At 37.3% G+C, this 18,791-nt stretch overlaps 1 protein-coding gene and 1 non-coding gene across 8 annotated transcripts in view; both read left to right on the forward strand.

Annotated features, from left to right (window-relative positions):
- Window positions 1-18,791, forward strand: part of NCOA2 (nuclear receptor coactivator 2) — a 296,902-nt gene that overhangs the window by 185,114 nt on the left and 92,997 nt on the right. For all 7 annotated transcript variants that reach the window (XM_041768982.1, XM_041768981.1, XM_041768987.1 and 4 more), the window contains one exon: window positions 1,387-1,559. In XM_041768982.1, coding sequence (XP_041624916.1) covers window positions 1,387-1,559 — 173 coding nt within the window. The remainder of the gene's footprint in view (window positions 1-1,386; window positions 1,560-18,791) is intronic.
- On the forward strand, window positions 10,349-10,480 carry LOC121499197. The gene has a single exon (XR_005990041.1). It is a non-coding gene; the product is annotated as a small nucleolar RNA SNORA72 (small nucleolar RNA).

Genomic DNA, 18,791 nt, shown 5'->3' on the forward strand with positions numbered 1-18,791 from the left:
GAGGCAGATGGATAAAGGGGAGACTGTTCAGTGTAGAGGCTGTTGTTCTCTTACCTGGTGCTGTGCTGGTATCATGTGGCAGTGGAGAATCTCTGAACCCCTCTTGCAAGCGGGCGCTCTTGGGGCTTTGTAACACGGCTCCCCTTTCTCACCTCTTTGTCCTGTGTTTAGTCATCTTTTGGCGGGGGGAGTGCTAGAGAGGGGTTGGGGGTGGGGGATAGAGTTCCCACAATGGGAACTTGGCTCTTCTGTGCCTTCTAGTCACTCCTTGCCTTTCCCTGTACTTAGTGAGGTAGAATCTAGGAATCAAAATGAGACTAGAAAAACTGCGTTCTAGTCCCTGCTCTACCAGTAACTCCCTGGGTGATCTTGAACACACGGTGTAACCACTGTGAAATGTAGAAATTGTGTTCTATCTTAGCTTTATTAATTTATGAAAATAAAGCTAACACTTAGAGGCAAATAGATGGAAATCTATTATAAACTACAAATTTTTGTCAATTGGTATTATGTACAAATTGTACAACATGAAAAATGCAGAAAACTACATAAACAACCTACTTTTCTTACTTAATGTATTGCTTGAATGTCAGTTAGTGAGCCCTCTATTAAAAGAAAAAAGCTATATGCTGTTATCAAAGGGAACTTGATATTTTGTCAAATTGAAATGAGAAGATCTTGCCAATTTTTTTCCCTTCCATTAACTTTTTAAAAACTTTAGCTGAACTTGGACCATTTGTGTATATTTTACACGTCATTCAGCTTGGACAGTTAACAAATACCCTAGGTCAGTTTCGCTTTTGTTTCTGGCTGGATTGTGGTTTTTTTGCATTATCTAAAAGATAATGTTTGACTTGGTTACCAACATCCTAAAGAAGTCTATGAAGTTATGGAGATTTATTTTTATCTTTTTATGCTTTGCCAGGAATCCCTGCAATTTATTTATTCCTATTATAACTAGGTTAAGTTCCCTTTCTTCTTCTAATCTTAAGTACATTAAAAATTTTTTAGCATAATCTCCCATACCTTTCTAAAACCTTCCTCTATGTATTCAACAATAAATTTGATGCCTACTTCTGCCAAGTGTTGTATTAAGCACAGTGATGAGCGAATGGTCCTGATCCCTGTCATTGTGAAGCTTACTGTCAGTGGGAGACATGACACACATTGAACAAATGATCAGACAAGTAAATCTATAGCTACGTACTGGAGTGAGTTTGATTTAAAAAAAAAAAGGCAACATTTTTTTTTCCCCAAAGTACTTTCATGTTTATGTAAGTAACTTTTGTTTGCTGTCTCTGTATTAGAACTTGTTTAATATGCTTACATTTTTGTAATAGCTTTTTTTCAAATTCCATAATAAAAAAACATGTATCTTCTTTTTAGTCCCAAGAGAAGCACTGAGAAACGTAATCGTGAACAGGAAAATAAATATATCGAAGAACTTGCAGAGCTGATTTTTGCAAATTTTAATGATATAGACAACTTTAACTTCAAACCTGACAAATGTGCAATCTTAAAAGAAACTGTGAAGCAAATTCGTCAGATCAAAGAACAAGGTAAGAGGACTGAATATTTTGGAGAGTTTAGCTGGTTTCTGTTTTTTCATGTGTGAGAAGTCCCTTTAATCCATTTCTTATGCTTAAATTATTGATGAGGCAATGATGTCACAGTGCAAGATGAATGCAAGTATCACTTGCAGTGGTTTATAAATAGGCTTTATATAAAATTCAGCAATTCCCTAAAGACAGAGGAGACTGAGGTGAGGCAGGGTGATGTAACTTTTCATCTAGTAAAACTCAATTAGGTGCCCACTGATTCTCCTCCCCTACCTTGGAATTTTCATTGCTTGCACAGCAAGTGACTGTCATAATTTGCAAGTGAGGAGGCAACTAAAGATGGAAACCAGAAGTAAGGAAGTGAGCCACCTCCTGTTTCAGCTAGTCAGCATATTTGATTAAGTCTCAGCCTCAACTGGCCACGCCGCTAGATTAGAATTTCATATCCTGAATGACAAGAGATTTGAAAGGCTCAAGCCTCTAGTCAGAATTCTTTTGTGAAGTTGAAACACAGAACATGACAGCTTTCTTCCTGGGGTTTTCTGAGATCATTTTCTGCCTCTCTTCTTTGAAGGAAAAAAAAATTAAGAAAATAATATTTTAAAAAACACTTTGGACTTTGTGGTGCCAAAAAAAAAAAAATCCGTATTAGGCAAGTATGAACAGTGTCTGGGTGCTCACAGCCAATATATGCTCCTGAAGTATTCATACGCTACTTTCCTTCAGGGTTAGGGAGATTATTATCGCTTGTAATCTGTTTTTGAATGCATCCCCTCAGTACATTTCTTTTTCTTTTTTTTTTTTTTTTTTCTTTTTCTTCAGTACATTTCTTTATCTACCTTTTATGTGATACTCAAACGAGGCAGATTTTAGAAAAATAATGTCGTCACCTGTGTAGGTATATGACCTGAAACTTCCCATCTGTCATAAAATCCTAGCTACTCATTTGCATATTATCATCATAGCCTCTTTCATCTTCCTATGTTTACTAGTAAGCTAAGTTTTATATCAAACAGTTTTACAAATGCAGTGCTATCTTCTAAGAACTTAAAAATATACGCATGACATACACAATACAGTTTCTAATACCAGCCTACTCTGAAAATCAGTCTTTTTTTTTTTTTTTTTTTACGATTTTATTTATTTATTCATAAGACACAGGCAGAGGGAGAAGCAGGCTCCATGCAAGGAGCCCGATGTGGGACTCGATCCTGGGACTCCAGGATCACGCCCTAGGCCGAAGGCAGGTGCCAAACCGCTGAGCCACCCAGGGATCCCTGAAAATCAGTCTTTATTTCCCGATTTCTCCACCAAAATTCCTCTCATTCAGCACTCAGCGTTCAGTGAGTTTCTACTTGCAGTGCCTACCTCAGTCTCCCTTCATCTATTCTTCCCTCTTCTCCCTTTGAGATCTGCTGCTTATAAAAACTCCATTTAATCTCAATTTTGTATCTTTCCAGTTTTTCATATCAGCAAATGGATAGAATAATATTCCTAGGGCTCTTAGGAGAAATAATTGGGTAAAATTTCATTGTGCTTTGAAGTTGCTGTATCTCTAATTGCTGATATTGCAGTGGAGAAATCAAGCTGCTTGTTTCAGGGTTGCTGAAAATTTTGAACGATACAGTTTTGTGAACGTTGCGTCTTAGGCAGGACTTTCGCACTTTAAAACAGTTATATATATTTTTTACTATCAAGGTCTTGCACAAGGGTTTAAAGTTTTGCAAAACCTTGGTAATTCCCCCTTCAAACTATAAAACACGTTAAGATGTGTCACGCTGGGACTGTGCCATACTTTTACTGAAAGTTTAATCATAAGGCTGCATACCACAACCACCCAAGAAGCAGCAGCAATAAACACCCTGTCATGTCTTATTCTTATAATAATGTTTCTATTAATTTGAAAAGTAATATGTTTTGAAAAGGGAAGCAGAAGTTAAAAACCAAATGAAAAACACAGATGCTCTTTGATGTTCTAATCTAATTTGAAAGATATTTTTTGTTTAATAAATTGTTTAAAAAAAAAAAGGCAGCAGGACTTCAGGATCAAATCAGACAGAAGCTAGGTATAAATCCTGGATTTTCCACTTACAAACTCTTTTGAACCAGGGCAAATTATTTTCTCTCTCTGAAACTCGTTTCCTTATACAGAATTTAGCAATCACTATATTGAGGTTGTTTGGTTGTTGAAGATATTATGAGCTGTGTAAATGCCCCCAGCAACTACCTGTCACAATGACTGGTTAGGTATTCAATAAATACCTTTTTTGGGACGCCTGGACGGCTCAGTGGTTGAAAGCTGCCTTTGGCTCAGGTCATGATGCTGGGGTCCTGGGATCGAGTCCTGCATCAGGCTCCCCAAAGGGAGCCTGCTTTTCCCTCTGCCTGTCTCTGCCTCTCTCAGTGTGTCTCTCATGAATAAATAAAATCTTTAAAAAATAAAAACATGGGCAGCCTGGGTGGCTCAGCGGTTTAGCACCACCTTCAGTCCAGGGCGTGATCCTGGAGACCCAGGATCGAGTCCCACACCAGGTTCCCTGCATGGAGCCTGCTTCTCCCTCTGCCTATGTCTCTGCCTCTCTCTCTCTCCCTCTCTCTCTCTGTCTCTCATGAATAAACAAATATCTTTTAAAAATAAATAAAAAATAAAAACATAAATATCTCATTAAACAGAAAGTCACCTTTTCTTCACATGTGCTGGGGTCTTCATTGAGCTCTTCCTTCAGATGGAAAATGGGAAATAAAAACGGTGGGGAAATGGGTGATGAATGTCCTTTCCTATAGGGTGATTTGAAGACAGTAAAATTTTCTGATGCCAGAGAACTCTGTATAGCCTTTGCAAACCACACCCTTGCCAGCTCTGTTTGGGCCATCTTGATTGTCTCCGTGGTTGAGAGCCAGCTGTGGTTTAAGAGCGACACATAAGTCAGGCCCAAGCCCTTCTCTCTCATTCTTTGTGCCTAACAGATCCCCCTTTTGGTTTTATAAATAAAGTCCATCCATCATCTTTATGACGTTTCCAAACTTCATTTGTATTTCAGTCGCAGGTCTCAGACTGAATGAAATCATAATTGTGCTAGAGAAGCGAAACTGGATTGCTTGAGGTGCCGCACTCTAGAATCCACACGGGGAAAGCCGGGCTTATAATCAGGGTATCCTCCAGTATCAGGCTCAGGTACATGAGCCAGGCATGCTGGACACTTTCTCTCAAGTCTTGTCTCTCCTCACCTGTTCCTCAAGTTCCCATTCACTTTGCAAATAGAAGAAAGGATATTTTTAAATGGCCTAAAGGATGGGATTTGGAGGGAGAATTAGCAGCTACGTAAATAAGCAGGCATCCTCCTGCGGATAGCACCTTACAGGTACACGTTGGCCGGGCGCTGGCCCCCCGGGGGCATGCACACTGCGGCGGACCTTGCAGAAGCAGAACAGAGAGATAGGAGTGCATACTTAAACCGGACACTAGCTCAGGTCATGAACCCAGGGTCCTGGGATCGAGTCCCACATCAGGCTCCCTGCCCAGCCAAAAGCCTGCTTCTCCTTCTGTCTGCCACTTCCCCTGTTTGTGCACGCTCTCTCTTTCTCTCTGTCAAATAAATGGATAAAATCTTTAAAAAATTCTTTGTAAAATAAAACTGTAGTGTAAAGTGACAAACATTTAGGGGAGTACCAAAAAACACATTTCTACTTCCCTGTTTACAGTAACATCTCCTGTGTTAACCCCAATTTAGGCATAATTTTTTTTCTTAAAATACTAATTTTATATGATTTTATTATTTAGAAAATATTTGTTGCTTCATTTAAAACTACTTTAGTGAAACATATTTGAATACAGGATGTATTTATCAGTTAATAGAGAATTGGTTTCAACCTTTCATTATTGTTTTTCTACAAGTAGTTTTGATGAGTGAATAACAAGAATGAAAAGGTGCACATTTCAAAAATCTATATTGGTACAAGTTAGATTTGGGGGGACTTTTCATGTTGAAACAGGCTGTCTGAAAGACTGTCCTGGTTTCTCATTGTGATTAATGATACAGGTTTTAAAAAAAATATTTTATTTAAAAAATTCAATTTGCCAACATATAGTGCAACACCCAGTGCTCCTCTCATCAAGTGCCCTCCTTAGTGCCTGTCACCCAGTACAGTTTTAATTTTCATGCCATTTTGAGAACGTTGGAATTCCAGGTTGCTTTTATACTTACGAATTTTCTCTAATACTGAAAATAACTTAAAAAATAAGTATTTTAAGAGAAGATGAGGACCAGTGGTATGCTAGAGTCAACTCATATCAACCAGTGAAACCAGTTTTTCAGTTTCAAGAATTTTTGAGCCAATTGATGAGTACAGCCATAATTAAAAATTATACAGACTTTAAATGATATTTAAAAAGGCAAGGAAGACTAAAATTTATCATTTTCTAATTATTCTACTGCGTTTTGCCATTATCTATGCACTAGAGGCTCTTTGTGCCTTGTATCTATCTCCATGATAGATATACTATGTATGGTGGCTACTCTGCATGTCTTCCTAAGTCCACATTCAGGTTATATTTGAAATCAGCCTTGGTGACAGTATTGACACCCTGCAAATCTGGTAAACTCTATAAATCAAAGCTTGATTTTTTTTTTTTTTGTCTTGTTAGCTGTCATTTTAGACTTAAAAAGTAAGGGAGATTTTTTTGGGGGGGATGAGAAAATGTTAATAATTACCATCTGACATTTTTTAAACCATCTGACATTTTAACATTAAGTAGCTGTTAATGCATACACAAAAGAGAATATTCAGTTTAGCAAAAAAAAAATCACTCACAGATTGACAATTATATTTCTACATACAGCATCTTCATACATTTTCATTATTTCACTTTTGTCTTACTCATTAACTTAAGTGAAAACTTCAACCAATATTCACATTGGAACTATTTTTCATCCATTATAACCAGAAGTTGGTTGCAATACAAGGATTTGGCAAAAATAGAAGTATTATGTAAGAATCAGTTGGCTATATGGAATGGACAATAAAGAATGTTGTATTATCATTTATAGATTATATACTGCACATCCTTTATACTAGTTAAATTTGTAGTAAACCTCATGATGCTTACTACTTTTCCCCCAAAGAGCTGGGTTTTTAAGCATTTCTCAGTACACCACTTGCAACCATGGAAGTGGGCAGGTTGTATTATAAATGTAGGTGAGAAAAAAAAATGTAGGTGAGTCAGTATTCATAAACTAACAGGATTATTTAAGGATTCAAGAAAACAGTAATGGAAACAACCTGGTTCTAGCCCACAAAAGTTAATGTGGTGAGCCTATTAAAATTTAGTTTTTCTTTCTTATTCTTTTTTTACCCATGTTAAATGCATGAAGTTCTTGTGATGGAAATTATCATTCAAAGCTGAAGCCTGAGGTGCACCTGGTTGGCTCAGTGGTTAAGCCTTTGGCTCAAGTCATGATTCTGGGGTCTTGGGATCAAGTTCCTCATCAGGCTCCCCAAAGGGAGCCTGCTTCTCCCTCTGCCTTTCTCTGTGTGTTTCTCATGAATAAATAAATAAAATCTTAAAAAAAAAAAAAAAAGCTGAAGCCTGAGCTTCAGCTAATAGCTGTCATGAAGCAAAGTAAGCAAAAGGGCTCTGATACCGTCTTTCAGAAGTAGGATATCTATAAATCAGGCTTTTGGGGTGATGCTTCTAGTTTGGTTATATAGTATGTGATATAATCTTAGGGTGATGGCAGGGTCCTCCAGCTTACTGGAAAGGGTAGGTTAGGGAACTCAACAGCTCTTGGACATGCCCTTGGAGATACTCACATAGTGAAGACAGTGTTTTGGATTACAGGTGAATATTTATGATAGTACAGACTTGATTATTTGGAGAATGAATGGGAGACTGATAATGACATATGATTTAACTTTTTTAAACAATGGTCCCTTATTCATTAAATATACTTTGAATTTCAGTTGTCAACTTCTTTAGTATTGTTATCTTCTAGAAGTGCTGGTGATAATTAAATGGCCAAAGTCAGCCAGCCAGATGTAAAAGCAGGCCCTCAGAGTAGACCGCAGTAGATTTGTGAAAGCCCCAAACCCAGTTGGCAGGATATGTTAAAATAATCAGCGTGATAAATTCATTAAGATCATGAGCTTTATTAAAATCAAATGATTTCCAGTCTCTCTCCTCTCCAATTGTATGATCACATGTAAGTAGATCTGTAAAAAGAAGATAATAATAAAATAATAATACCCACTATCTAAAGTTGTGATATGTTTGATATATATAACAGATTTAATCTAGTACTTGGTACATAGAAAGACTTACTGAGTAGTAGTAATTTCTCTTATTATTGCTTCTGACATCTGTACTTGAAATCATCATCTAAATAGATCTAGGTTTTCTTCCTGAGGACTCGGTACTGATAAGGAAACAAGTAGATTTTAGATATTTTCTTTGTTCAGTTTTAAGCTTTAATTAAAGTTCTTACAGTGTTGATTCTTTTTATTTTAATATAGAAGTAAGTATACAAAAGCTATCAAACTATGCAGACAGACAAAAAAATACGTGTTGGTGTGACTACATCTGGATCCCTCCCTCAGACTCTACTGCACCTGCTGGACCTTGTTGGCTTCTGTTTGTCCCTGTTACTGGAGTGACATTTTCAAGAATCTTGCTTTAAGCAGAACTAAACAGGGCAGAGTCTTGCCAGTTTTTATTTCATCCATATTTACTTCAACACAGCAAACAATCTGGCTGGTCAGAGCTTACTCCTGAAGATCTGAAACTATTACATGTTTCCATACATGTAGTAATAAATTAGGCTTTATTTCGTTGATGATATAATCTATGATTGGCATTATGTCCTTGGTATTGCAATTTTTAATAAAGATATTTTTCTACTGATCTATATATAATGCACTTTCATATTTTCATGTGGATTCATGGCTCTCATTATTAATGAAATCCTTAAAATGAGCGAGCAGGGGTGGAATGCTTGCTCTCATTTCTTCTTAGGCTCCTCCCCTTTTCTTAAGTATATGGAGGGGGATTTTTTCGTTTAACAGCTTTCAAATGAAGAAGATTTAATGTACCCTAATGCTTTAGGACTATATCAATTTATGATATGAGCTATAATTTTAAGACTTAAACTAGCTTTATACTCTAAGAGAAAGTAGACATCCTTTTCTTGATCATCATCTAGTGTTATGAAAAGGAATTCTGACACTGCACTGTGTGTGTGTTGATTTCATTCAAGAACAAGCATCATTTAGTAAATGTTTTATTGAGTAAATACTACATGCAAGATACATTGTTCTTCATTAGGTTGGAATTCAGTAATAAAAAAAAAATCAAAAAATTGTTTTCCTTGGAGCTTTCACTCTTGGGGGGAGGGGTATGACATCACCTTACAGATAACCAGCTGAGGAACTACAGGGGACAGTGGGAATAAGTATGATGACAAATGCTGATACAGCTTCCAGGAGGATAATAAAGTTGAACTGGCTCTTACTGTAAGATTAAGATTTTAGTTTATTATTTTTTTTGTAAAGATTTATTTATTTTTCAGTTGGGCAGATGGAGAGGGAGGGAGAGAATCTCAAGCAGATTCCATGCTGAGTGCAGCACCCACCACAGAGCTTGATCTCACAAACATGAGATCACAACCTGACCCAAAATCAAGAGTTGGACACAACCAACTGAGCCACCCAGCTGCCCCTTTATTATTTTTAATTTTTAGTTGTAGTATAGTCAACATACAATATTATATTAGCTTCAGGTATACAGCATCATGATTTGATGTGATGTGATGATACATTATAAAATGACTCACCATGAGAAGTGTAGTTATCTTTTGCCATAAAAAGTTATTGTAATATTATTGACTATATTCCCTATACTTATACTTTTTCATTCCTATGACTTATTTTATAACTGGAAGTTTGTACCTCTTAATCCTCTTCACCTATTTCTCCCATTCCCCTCTCTCCTTTCTCCCCTCTGGCCACCAGTTTGTTCTCTGTATTCACGAGTGTTTCTGGTTTTTGTTTGTTTATTCGTTTTATTTTTTAGATTCCATATGTATGTGAAATGATGTAGTATTTGCATTTCTCTAATTTATTTCACTTAGGATAGTATTTTCTGGGTCTGTCTATATTGTTTCAAGTGTAAAATTTCATACTCTTTTATGACTGAGTGATATTTTATTGCGTATGGTGTAAATACATACACACCCCACATCCCCTTTATCCATTAATCTATCAATGGGACAGTTGGGTCGCTTTCATATTTTGGCTGTTGTTTGCAATAAACGTAGAGGTACATATAGCTTTTTGAATCAGTGTTTTTATTATCTGGAGGTAAATACCCAGCAACGGAATTACTGGATTATATAGTATTTCTATTTTTAATTTTTTGAGGAACCTCCATGCTGTTTTTCACCATGATTGTACCAATTTACATAACCACCAACAGTGCAAGAGGATTCTCTTTTCTCCACATTCTCACCAGCACTTGTTATTTCTTCTCTTTTTATACTAGGCATTCTGACTGGTATGAGGTGATAGCTCATTGTGGTTTTGATTTGCATTTATCTGATGGTTACTGATGTTGAGCATCTTTTCATGTGCCTCTTGGCCATCCGTATGTCTTCTTTGGGAAAACATTTATTCAGGTCCTCTGCCTACTTGGTAATTATAACGATTTTTTGCTTTTAGTGTTAACTTGTAGGAGTTCTTTACATATTTTGGCTGTCAACCTCTTGTCATGACATATCATTTACAAGTATCTTCTCCCACTGTGAACATTCTCGCTGTTCTGATTTTGTAATAATCAGGGCAGGCTAAACATTCACTATATTGAGACTATGCATGTGTCCCCAGACCTAGTTCTTTCCCTAGGTCTGGTTTTATCAATGCTGGTGATAAACCAAGTCTGATTCTTTTTTCCATGTCTGATTTATATGATGCATCTTGTGTGAGAAATGTCTGTGACTAGATATCTGATCATCCTTGAGAAATGACAGCAAAGCTAACATAAAACCTTTGAAGATAACTGTTGCTAATTTGTTGATTTGCCAGTTGCCATTAAATGAATTGTAAAACTAAAAACAGTCCAGAAACCAAATATCTTCTCCCATTCAGTAGGTTGCCTTTTCATTTTGTTGATGAGTTCCTTCCCTGTGCAAAAGTTTTTTTTTAATTTGATGTACTCCCAATTGTTTATTTTTTGCTTTTGTTGCATTTGCCTGAAGAGATAGATCCAAAAAAATATTAATAAGACCACTGTCCATGGGTTTACTGGCTATGTTTTCTTTTAGGATCTTTATGGCTTCCAGTCTTAAATTTAGGTCTTTAATCCATTTTGAGTTTATTTTTTGTGTATGGTGTAAGCAAGTAGTCCAGTTTGATTCTTTTGTTTGTAGCTGTCCAATTTTTCCAACACCGTTTATTGAAGAGACTTTTTCCCATTAAACATTCTTGCCTCCTTTATCATAGATTAATTGGCCATACAAGCATGAACTCTCTATTCTGTTCCATTGATCTGTTTGTCTATTTTTGTGCCACAATCATACTGTTTTGATTACTGTGGCTCAGCAGTGTAGTTTGAAATCTGTGGTGGCAATACCTCCAGCTTTCTTCTCTAAAGATTTCTTTAACTATTGGGGGTTTCTTGTGTTCCATACCAAGGTTAGGATTATTTGCTCTTATTCTATGAAAAATACTGTTGGTCTTTTGATAGAGATTGCATTGAATCTGTAGATTACTGTGGGTAGTATGGACATTTTAATATTAATTCTTTTAGTCCATGAGGATTTTTCCAGTCATTTGTGTTATCTTCAGTTTCTTTTGTCAATATCTTACAGTTTTCACAATATATAAGTCTCTACCTCCTCAGTTAAATTTATTTTAGGTATTTTTGTGGGTTTTTTTTAATGTAATTGTAAATGGGATGTGTCTCAACTTATCTCTCTGCTAGTTCATTATTATTGTAAAGAAATGGAACAGAATTTTGTATCCTGCAACTTAACTGAATTCATTTCTTAGTTCTAATAGTTTTTATTGTAGTCTAGGGTTTTCTTTTTCCTTTTTTCTGTAATAAAGATTTTATTTAGGGATCCCTGGGTGGCGCAGCGGTTTGGCGCCTGCCTTTGGCCCAGGGCGCGATCCTGGAGACCCGGGATCGAATCCCACATCAGGCTCCCGGTGCATGGAGCCTGCTTCTCCCTCCGCCTGTGTCTCTGCCTCTCTCTCTCTCTCTGTGACTATCATAAATATATTAAAAAAAAAAAAAGATTTTTTTGTTCGTTTGTTTATTTAAGAGAAAGAGAGATCCTTCCTTCCTCCCTTCCTCCCTTCCTCCCTTCCTCCCTCCTTCCCTCCCTCCCTTTTTTATTTTTTATTTTTTTTTAGATTTTATTTATTTGAGAGAGAGAAAACGAGTACAAAGGCAGGTAGGGGAGGAGCAGAGAAGAAGGAGAAACAGACTCCCTGCTAAGCAAGTAGCTCAACATGGGGCTTCATCCTAGGACCCTGAGATCACGACCTGAGCCAAAGACAGCCACTCAGGCACCCCTGGCGTTTGCTACATATAGCATCATGTCATCTGCAAATAATGACAGTTTTACTTCTTCCTTACCAATTTGGATGTCTTTTTTTCTTATCTGCTTGCTGTGACTAGTATTAAATAAAAGTGATGAGAGTGGGCATTTTTGTTTTGTTCCGGGTGTTAGAGGAAAACTTCTCAGCTTTTCACCATTGAATAGGACACTAGCTGTGGGTTTGTCATGACATGTATGGCCTTTATTATGTTGAAGTATGTTCCCTCTATACCCACTTTATTGAGATTTATCATTGAGTGGATGTCCAATTTTGTCAAATGCTTTTTTTTTTGCATTTATTGACATACTAATATGATTTCTACTCATTTTATTAATGTGCTGTATCACATTGACTAATTGATTGGCAGATATTGAACCATCCTTGCATCCCTGAAATAAATCCCACTTGATTATGGCAAATGATCCTTTTAGTGTATTATTGAATTTGCTTTGCTGCTATTTTGTTGAGGATTTTTGCACCAATTTTAACAGTGTTTGTCTGGTTTTAGTGTCAAGACAATGCCTGCCTCATAGAATGTCTTTGGAATAATTCCTTCCTCCTCAGTTTTTTTTTGGAATAGCTTGAGATGAATAACTATTAACTCTTCTTTAAATGTTTAGAAAAATTCACCTGTGCAGTCATCTGACCCTAGACTCTTGTTTACTACTATGATAACAGATTCAATTTCATTAGTAGTAATTGGTCTGTTCAGATTTTCTATTTCTTACTGATTCAGCTTTTGAAGATTTTATGTTTCTAGGAATGAATGGATCCGTGTCTTCTAGGCAGTCTAGTTTATTGGCATATAAATTTTGATAGTAATATTTTACAATCTTTTGTATTTCTGTGCTGTCAGTTGTGACTTTTCCTCTTCTTTTTCTGATTTTATTTTGAACCCTCCCCTCCCCCCTTTTTGGTAAGTGTACCTAAAGATTTCTTGGTTTTTATCTTTTCAAAGAAGCATTTCTTAGTTTCATTTATCTTTTCTATTATTCCTTTAGTCTCTATTTAATTCATTTCCTTTTTAAAAGAAAATTATTTATGTATATATTTATTCATGAGAGACACAGAGAGAGAGAGAGAGAGGCAGAGACACAGGCAGAGAGAAAACCAGGCTCCATGCAGGGAGCCTGATGTGGGACTCGATCCCGGGCCTCCAGGATCATGCCCTGGGCCAAAGGTGGGGGCTAGACCGCTAAGCCACTGGGGCTGCCCTATTTAATTCATTTCCATTTTGATCTTTATTATTTCCTTTGTTCTTTTTCTAGTTCCTTTAGGTGTAAGGTTGGAGGATTTATTTAAGATTTTTTCTCATTTGGGATCCCTGGGTGGCGCAGTGGTTTGGCGCCTGCCTTTGGCCCAGGGCGTGATCCTGGAGACCCAGGATCGAATCCCACGTCGGGCTCCCGGTGCGTGGAGCCTGCTTCTCCCTCTGCCTGTGTCTCTGCCTCTCTCTCTCTTTTATCTGTGTGACATACATACATACATACATACATACATAAATATTTTCTCATTTCTTGAGGTTGGCCTGTGTCACTATAAATAAACTCACATAGAAATGCTCTTGCTGCATCCTGAAGTTTTTGACCATTTTGTTTTCATTTTCGTTTATCTCAGGTTAATTTTTTATTTCCTCTTTGATTTCTTTGTTGACCCAGTTTTAGTTTGGAAGCATGTTGTTTAGTCTCCACATTTGCTTTCTTTTTTTTCTTTTTTCCCGTTCCAGTTTTCTTCTTATAATCTTTTTCTAGTTTTTCACCACTATTAGAAAAGATGAAAAAAAAGAAAAGAAAAGAAAAGATGCTGATGTGACTACAGTCTCCTTAAATTTTTTGACATTTGTTTGTGACCTAACCTGATTTGTCCTGGAGAATGTTCTATGTGTACCTGAAAACAATGTATATTCTTCTGTTTGGGGATGTAAGTTCTGTGTGTATACCTATTAAGTCCAGCTGATCTGAAGTATCATCCAGAGCCATTGTTACCCTGTTTATTTTTGCCTATATGGTCTATCCATTGTTGTAAGGGGGATGTTAAAGCCCTCTACTATGATTGTATTCCTGTCACTTTCTCTCTTTATGCCTGTTAATATTTGTTTTATATTTTTAGATGTTCCTGTGTTGGGTGCACAGATATTTGCAATTGTTATAACCTCTTGTTGAAATGATCATGCTCTTCTTTGTCTCTTGTTGCAGTCCTTGTTTTTTTTGTTTCTTTTTTTTAAAAGATCTTATTTATTTATTCATGATAGTCACAGAGAAGAGAGAGAGAGAGAGGCAGAGACACAGGCAGAGGGAGAAGCAGGCTCCATGCAGGGAGCCCGACGTGGGACTCGATCCCGGGTCTCCAGTATCGCGCCCTGGGCCAAAGGCAGGCGCCAAACCACTGCGCCACCCAGGGATCCCCTGCAGTCCTTGTTTTAAAGTCACTTTTGTCTGATATTAGTATTGCTGCCCCAATATGTATATATATATATATTTTTTTTTTTTTTTTTTGCTTCCGGTTGTGGGGAATATCTTTTCATCCTTTCACTTTCACTCTACATGTGTCCTTAGGTCTGAAGTGAGTCTCTTGTAGGCAGCATAGAGATGGATTTTGTTTTTAAATTCACTTAGTCACTCTGTGTCTTTTGATTGGAACATTTAGTCCATTTACATTTAAAGTGATTATTGATAGATATGTACTTACTGCCATTATATTATTTCTCAGTTGTCTTTCTAGTTGTCTCTATTCCTTTCTTCAGGGAAAACGAGATTGTAATAGGTGAGAGAGTTAGGGTTGGGGCAGAGAGGCCTTCCAAACAGGAAGCAAGGAACCTGAACAAAGGCACAAGAGCCCTCAAAGACATATACTGTGTGTGGAGTCAGACTGTTTAGCTACAGAATAGGCTATTTTGAAGCATTTGGTTGAATTTGAGGCTTAAAAGGACAGGTGAGATCCAGATGGGACAGTAAGTAAAGTACCATAAGCAATATTGAAATTTGGAGAAGGTGACATAAATTGAGACTCTTAGCAATCCTTATCAGAATTGCCTGGAAGTTGTCTACCATGGTCTCTAGATTCCAGTGATACTGGAAATGGGAAGTTTTGTTTTTTTTTTAATACTGCTGACTTCAGGGGAAGGAAGGCATGTAACTAATAAAACAACAAGAAAAAGTAAGTTAAAACATGCTAGAGAATAACAAAATACCTTATTTATCTTTAACAAGAAATATTTTGTACATAACCTTTTATTCATTTTTATAACTGTTGAAGGGCATAGAAAGAGTAAGATGGAAGGGAAGAAGAGAAAGAACAAGATGGAAAGGTAGTAAGCAAGACCCACAAAGACCAATAGAGAGCCTGACAAAGACAAGGAAGGGACTCAGGAGCATACATTTTCATGTTTAAACAAAAAGATAAATTTTTTCAAGATTTTATTTATTTATTTGAGAGAGAGAGAGAACAAAAGAGAGAGCACAACCAGTGGGAGACAGAAGCAGGCTCCCCACTGAGCAGGGAGCCTGACTTTGGACTCCATCCCAAGACCCTGGGGTCATGATCCGAGCCGAAGGCAGACCCTTTGGTGACTGAGCCACCCAGGTGCCCCATGCATAGTCTTATTTGACAACTGTGAGCACTTAGTTAAGAGCCCTTGGCCTTAGCCCCCTAGCTGTCAGCCCTCACCTTCTGTTTAAATTCCACCCCATCCTTGGTGAAGGGTGCCCACACTTGTGTCCTGGCTGCTCAGCCTTCCCCTGTCCTTGTCTGCAGGACACAAATCAGTATGCTCCCCAGCCCTACCTCTTCTCCTGGGACTTAGAAATTGTCATATTTGTCACTGTGCCCATGGGAGGAATACGGGGCCATTCCCACACCAGAATCAGCAAAGAGTTTTCTCTACAACCCCAATGAGAGAGAGCTAAGTTGATCCTTCTGCCTCAATTTCAGTGACTGCCAATAGGCTCAATGACAGAGTCCAAGAGAAGAACCTTCACCACTGCATACAAGTCCCTCTCTGATCCATTTCCCATACTTTCATCCTCTCCCTTGCTCCAGCCTATGAACTCCTTAAACTCTTATCCCCTCCTCCACAACCAGCACTGACAGAGGCCTACACACATGCACAATTTCTTGCCTTGGTGTCTTCTGCCTGGAATGCTTCTCTCCTCTTCCCTGTTAGCTGGTTGACTATCACCCACCATTAGTAATCCACTAGGGTGGAATATTATAACTATTACAGATTTCACAGTGAAAGGGAACCTAGGCTGGGTGATGATAGAACATCCAATGGCAAGGTGCCTTCATGAGTACCCCACATCTGGCCAGTTCAGCCCACTACTGTGTTCCATATCCTCAGTGTATATACCCTAAGGTTACTACCCTAGACCACTTCCTGTTTCTAACACATATTTATGGGGTTTTGCTTTTGCATCATTATTCATACTCTTACCTCCCTATCTGGAATGCCTCCTTATTCTGTTTCTGTCTTTTCCCACTAGAGTGTTACTGGTCATTCTTCAGGGCTCATCTTAAATAATGCTTCTTAATCCCCAATCAATATAGACTTACCTCCTTTGAATCTCCATATCATTTCTTTCTTCTGATTATTTTTTTGTGGGTTTTCCTTTCTCTTACCCAATTGAATGATAAATTCCTTGATGTCAGAGATCATATCCACTCATCATTCACACCTGTGGCATTTCTGAGCACCATGTTTGTTTTTAGTGTGTAAAACAAATGTCTCAGATTTCTCTGATGCCTAGCTTTTATTGAGCCCTATACAATGACTTTATATTGGGGGAAAACAGCATCCCAAATTTAAGAACTTGAAATTTTTATTCTAATAATTAAGTATGTTCTGTCTCTTGTACAAAGGTAATTATAACCTTTTTTTGGGACAGATAGTATTTATAATATTTGGTTTGTCTCCTGAAAGTGTGTTTGTGTTTCCTTAAGTGCATTTGGTAAACTTTTAACTTTCTTAGGCACTAATAAGGTTAGTTCTTGAGGCCATCTTAAAATAAGGATGACAAGTTGGTCCAAGGATTATGGGTTATTGTTAAGCTGTTTAAAATAAGGATGAGCAGCCCGGGTGACTCAGTGGTTTAGCGCCGCCTTCAGCCCAGGGCCTGATCCTGGAGACCCAGGATCGAGTCCTACGTCAGGCTCCCTGCATGGAGCCTGCTTCTCCCTCTGCCTGTGTCTCTGCCTCTCTCTCTCTCTCTCTCTCTCTCTCTCTCTGGGTCTCTCATGAATAAATAAATAAAATCTTTAAAAAATAAAATAAGGATGACAAATCTACACAACTTGTCAACTAGAATATATTTTGAAAAGCCAAGGGCGTGGCATTTTATAATTTTTTTAAAATTTTTATTATGATCTTCAGTTAATTTGGGAGATTTTTCCTTGATTTAAGATAGACATATTGTGTTAGATTAGAATATGTAGCAAATAGAAAGCACACTCACATTTTATATTTAGTGCTATGCAGATACTGGATATAATGGTTTCGAAAGAACTTATATCTAAGATTTTCAGATATGTTAAAGTTCCATGAGCTACTGTTACCTCTAATTCATTCTTCTTAGTTTGAAGAATAATACAATTTTTGAGAAATGAATTAAATATTTGGGATGTGGTAGAAAGAAGAGAACAAGAGTTTCCAAATGCATTATAATTAGCTTATTATATAAGTGTGTCTGTGTATATATATAACTTATTCACTACTAAATATTAGAAATGGAGGGGATCCCTGGGTGGCTCGGCGGTTTGGCACCTGTCTTTGGCCCAGGACGCGGTCCTGGAGTCCCGGGATCGAGTTCCGCATCGGGCCCCCGGCATGGAGCCTGCTTCTCCCTCCTCCTGTGTCTCTGCCTCTCTCTCTCTCTCTGTGTCTATCATAAATAAATAAATAAATAAATCTTTAAAAAAATAAGATTAGAAATGGCTTATTACAATCAGATTTATGAATTGTAATTGACATTGGAATAAATAAAAGATATAGAGCAAAAACACCACTATTTGTTTTGTTAATTGTTGTCGTTCTCTGGTTGGTTTAGGCTTAACATATATTTTTCTTAGTTTTGTGTTATTTTTTGCCTTCCCTTTCCATTTCCCTTTCCCATTCCCTTCAGAACAAGCCTATTTTCCCAACCTGTTGTACTAGTAGAACAAGGGGGAAGGAAATGTGACAGTTTCTGTGTACTTTAGGTTAAGCTAATTTTCAGGTTGAAATGGATTATACCATAATAATTATTGGACATGCAGCTGTTGTAACTGGTCTTTCTAAGGAGACTTTTTTCTGGGTTGGTGGTTTTTTGTTGTGTGTGTGTGTTTTGGTAGCAAAAAAACAAAAAACAAAACAAAAAAAAAACACGTAACATAAATTTGCCCTCTTAGCAGTTTTTAAGTGTACATTACTGTATTTTAACTATATGCACACTGTTGTACGAGACCTCTAGAACTTTTTTGTCTTGCATGGTAGAAACTATACGCATTGAATAACTTGCCATTTCTCCTGACCCCCAACACCTAGCAACCACCTTCCATTTTTTGTTTCTGTGGCTTTGACTACTTTAGATGCATAAGTGGAATCATGAAGTATTTCGTCTTTGTAATTGACTTATTTAACTTAGCATAATAGTCCTCAGGGTTCAT

Source organism: Vulpes lagopus, chromosome 9 (genome assembly GCF_018345385.1).
Source record: "Vulpes lagopus strain Blue_001 chromosome 9, ASM1834538v1, whole genome shotgun sequence".
In the NCBI taxonomy this organism is placed as follows: domain Eukaryota; kingdom Metazoa; phylum Chordata; class Mammalia; order Carnivora; family Canidae; genus Vulpes; species Vulpes lagopus.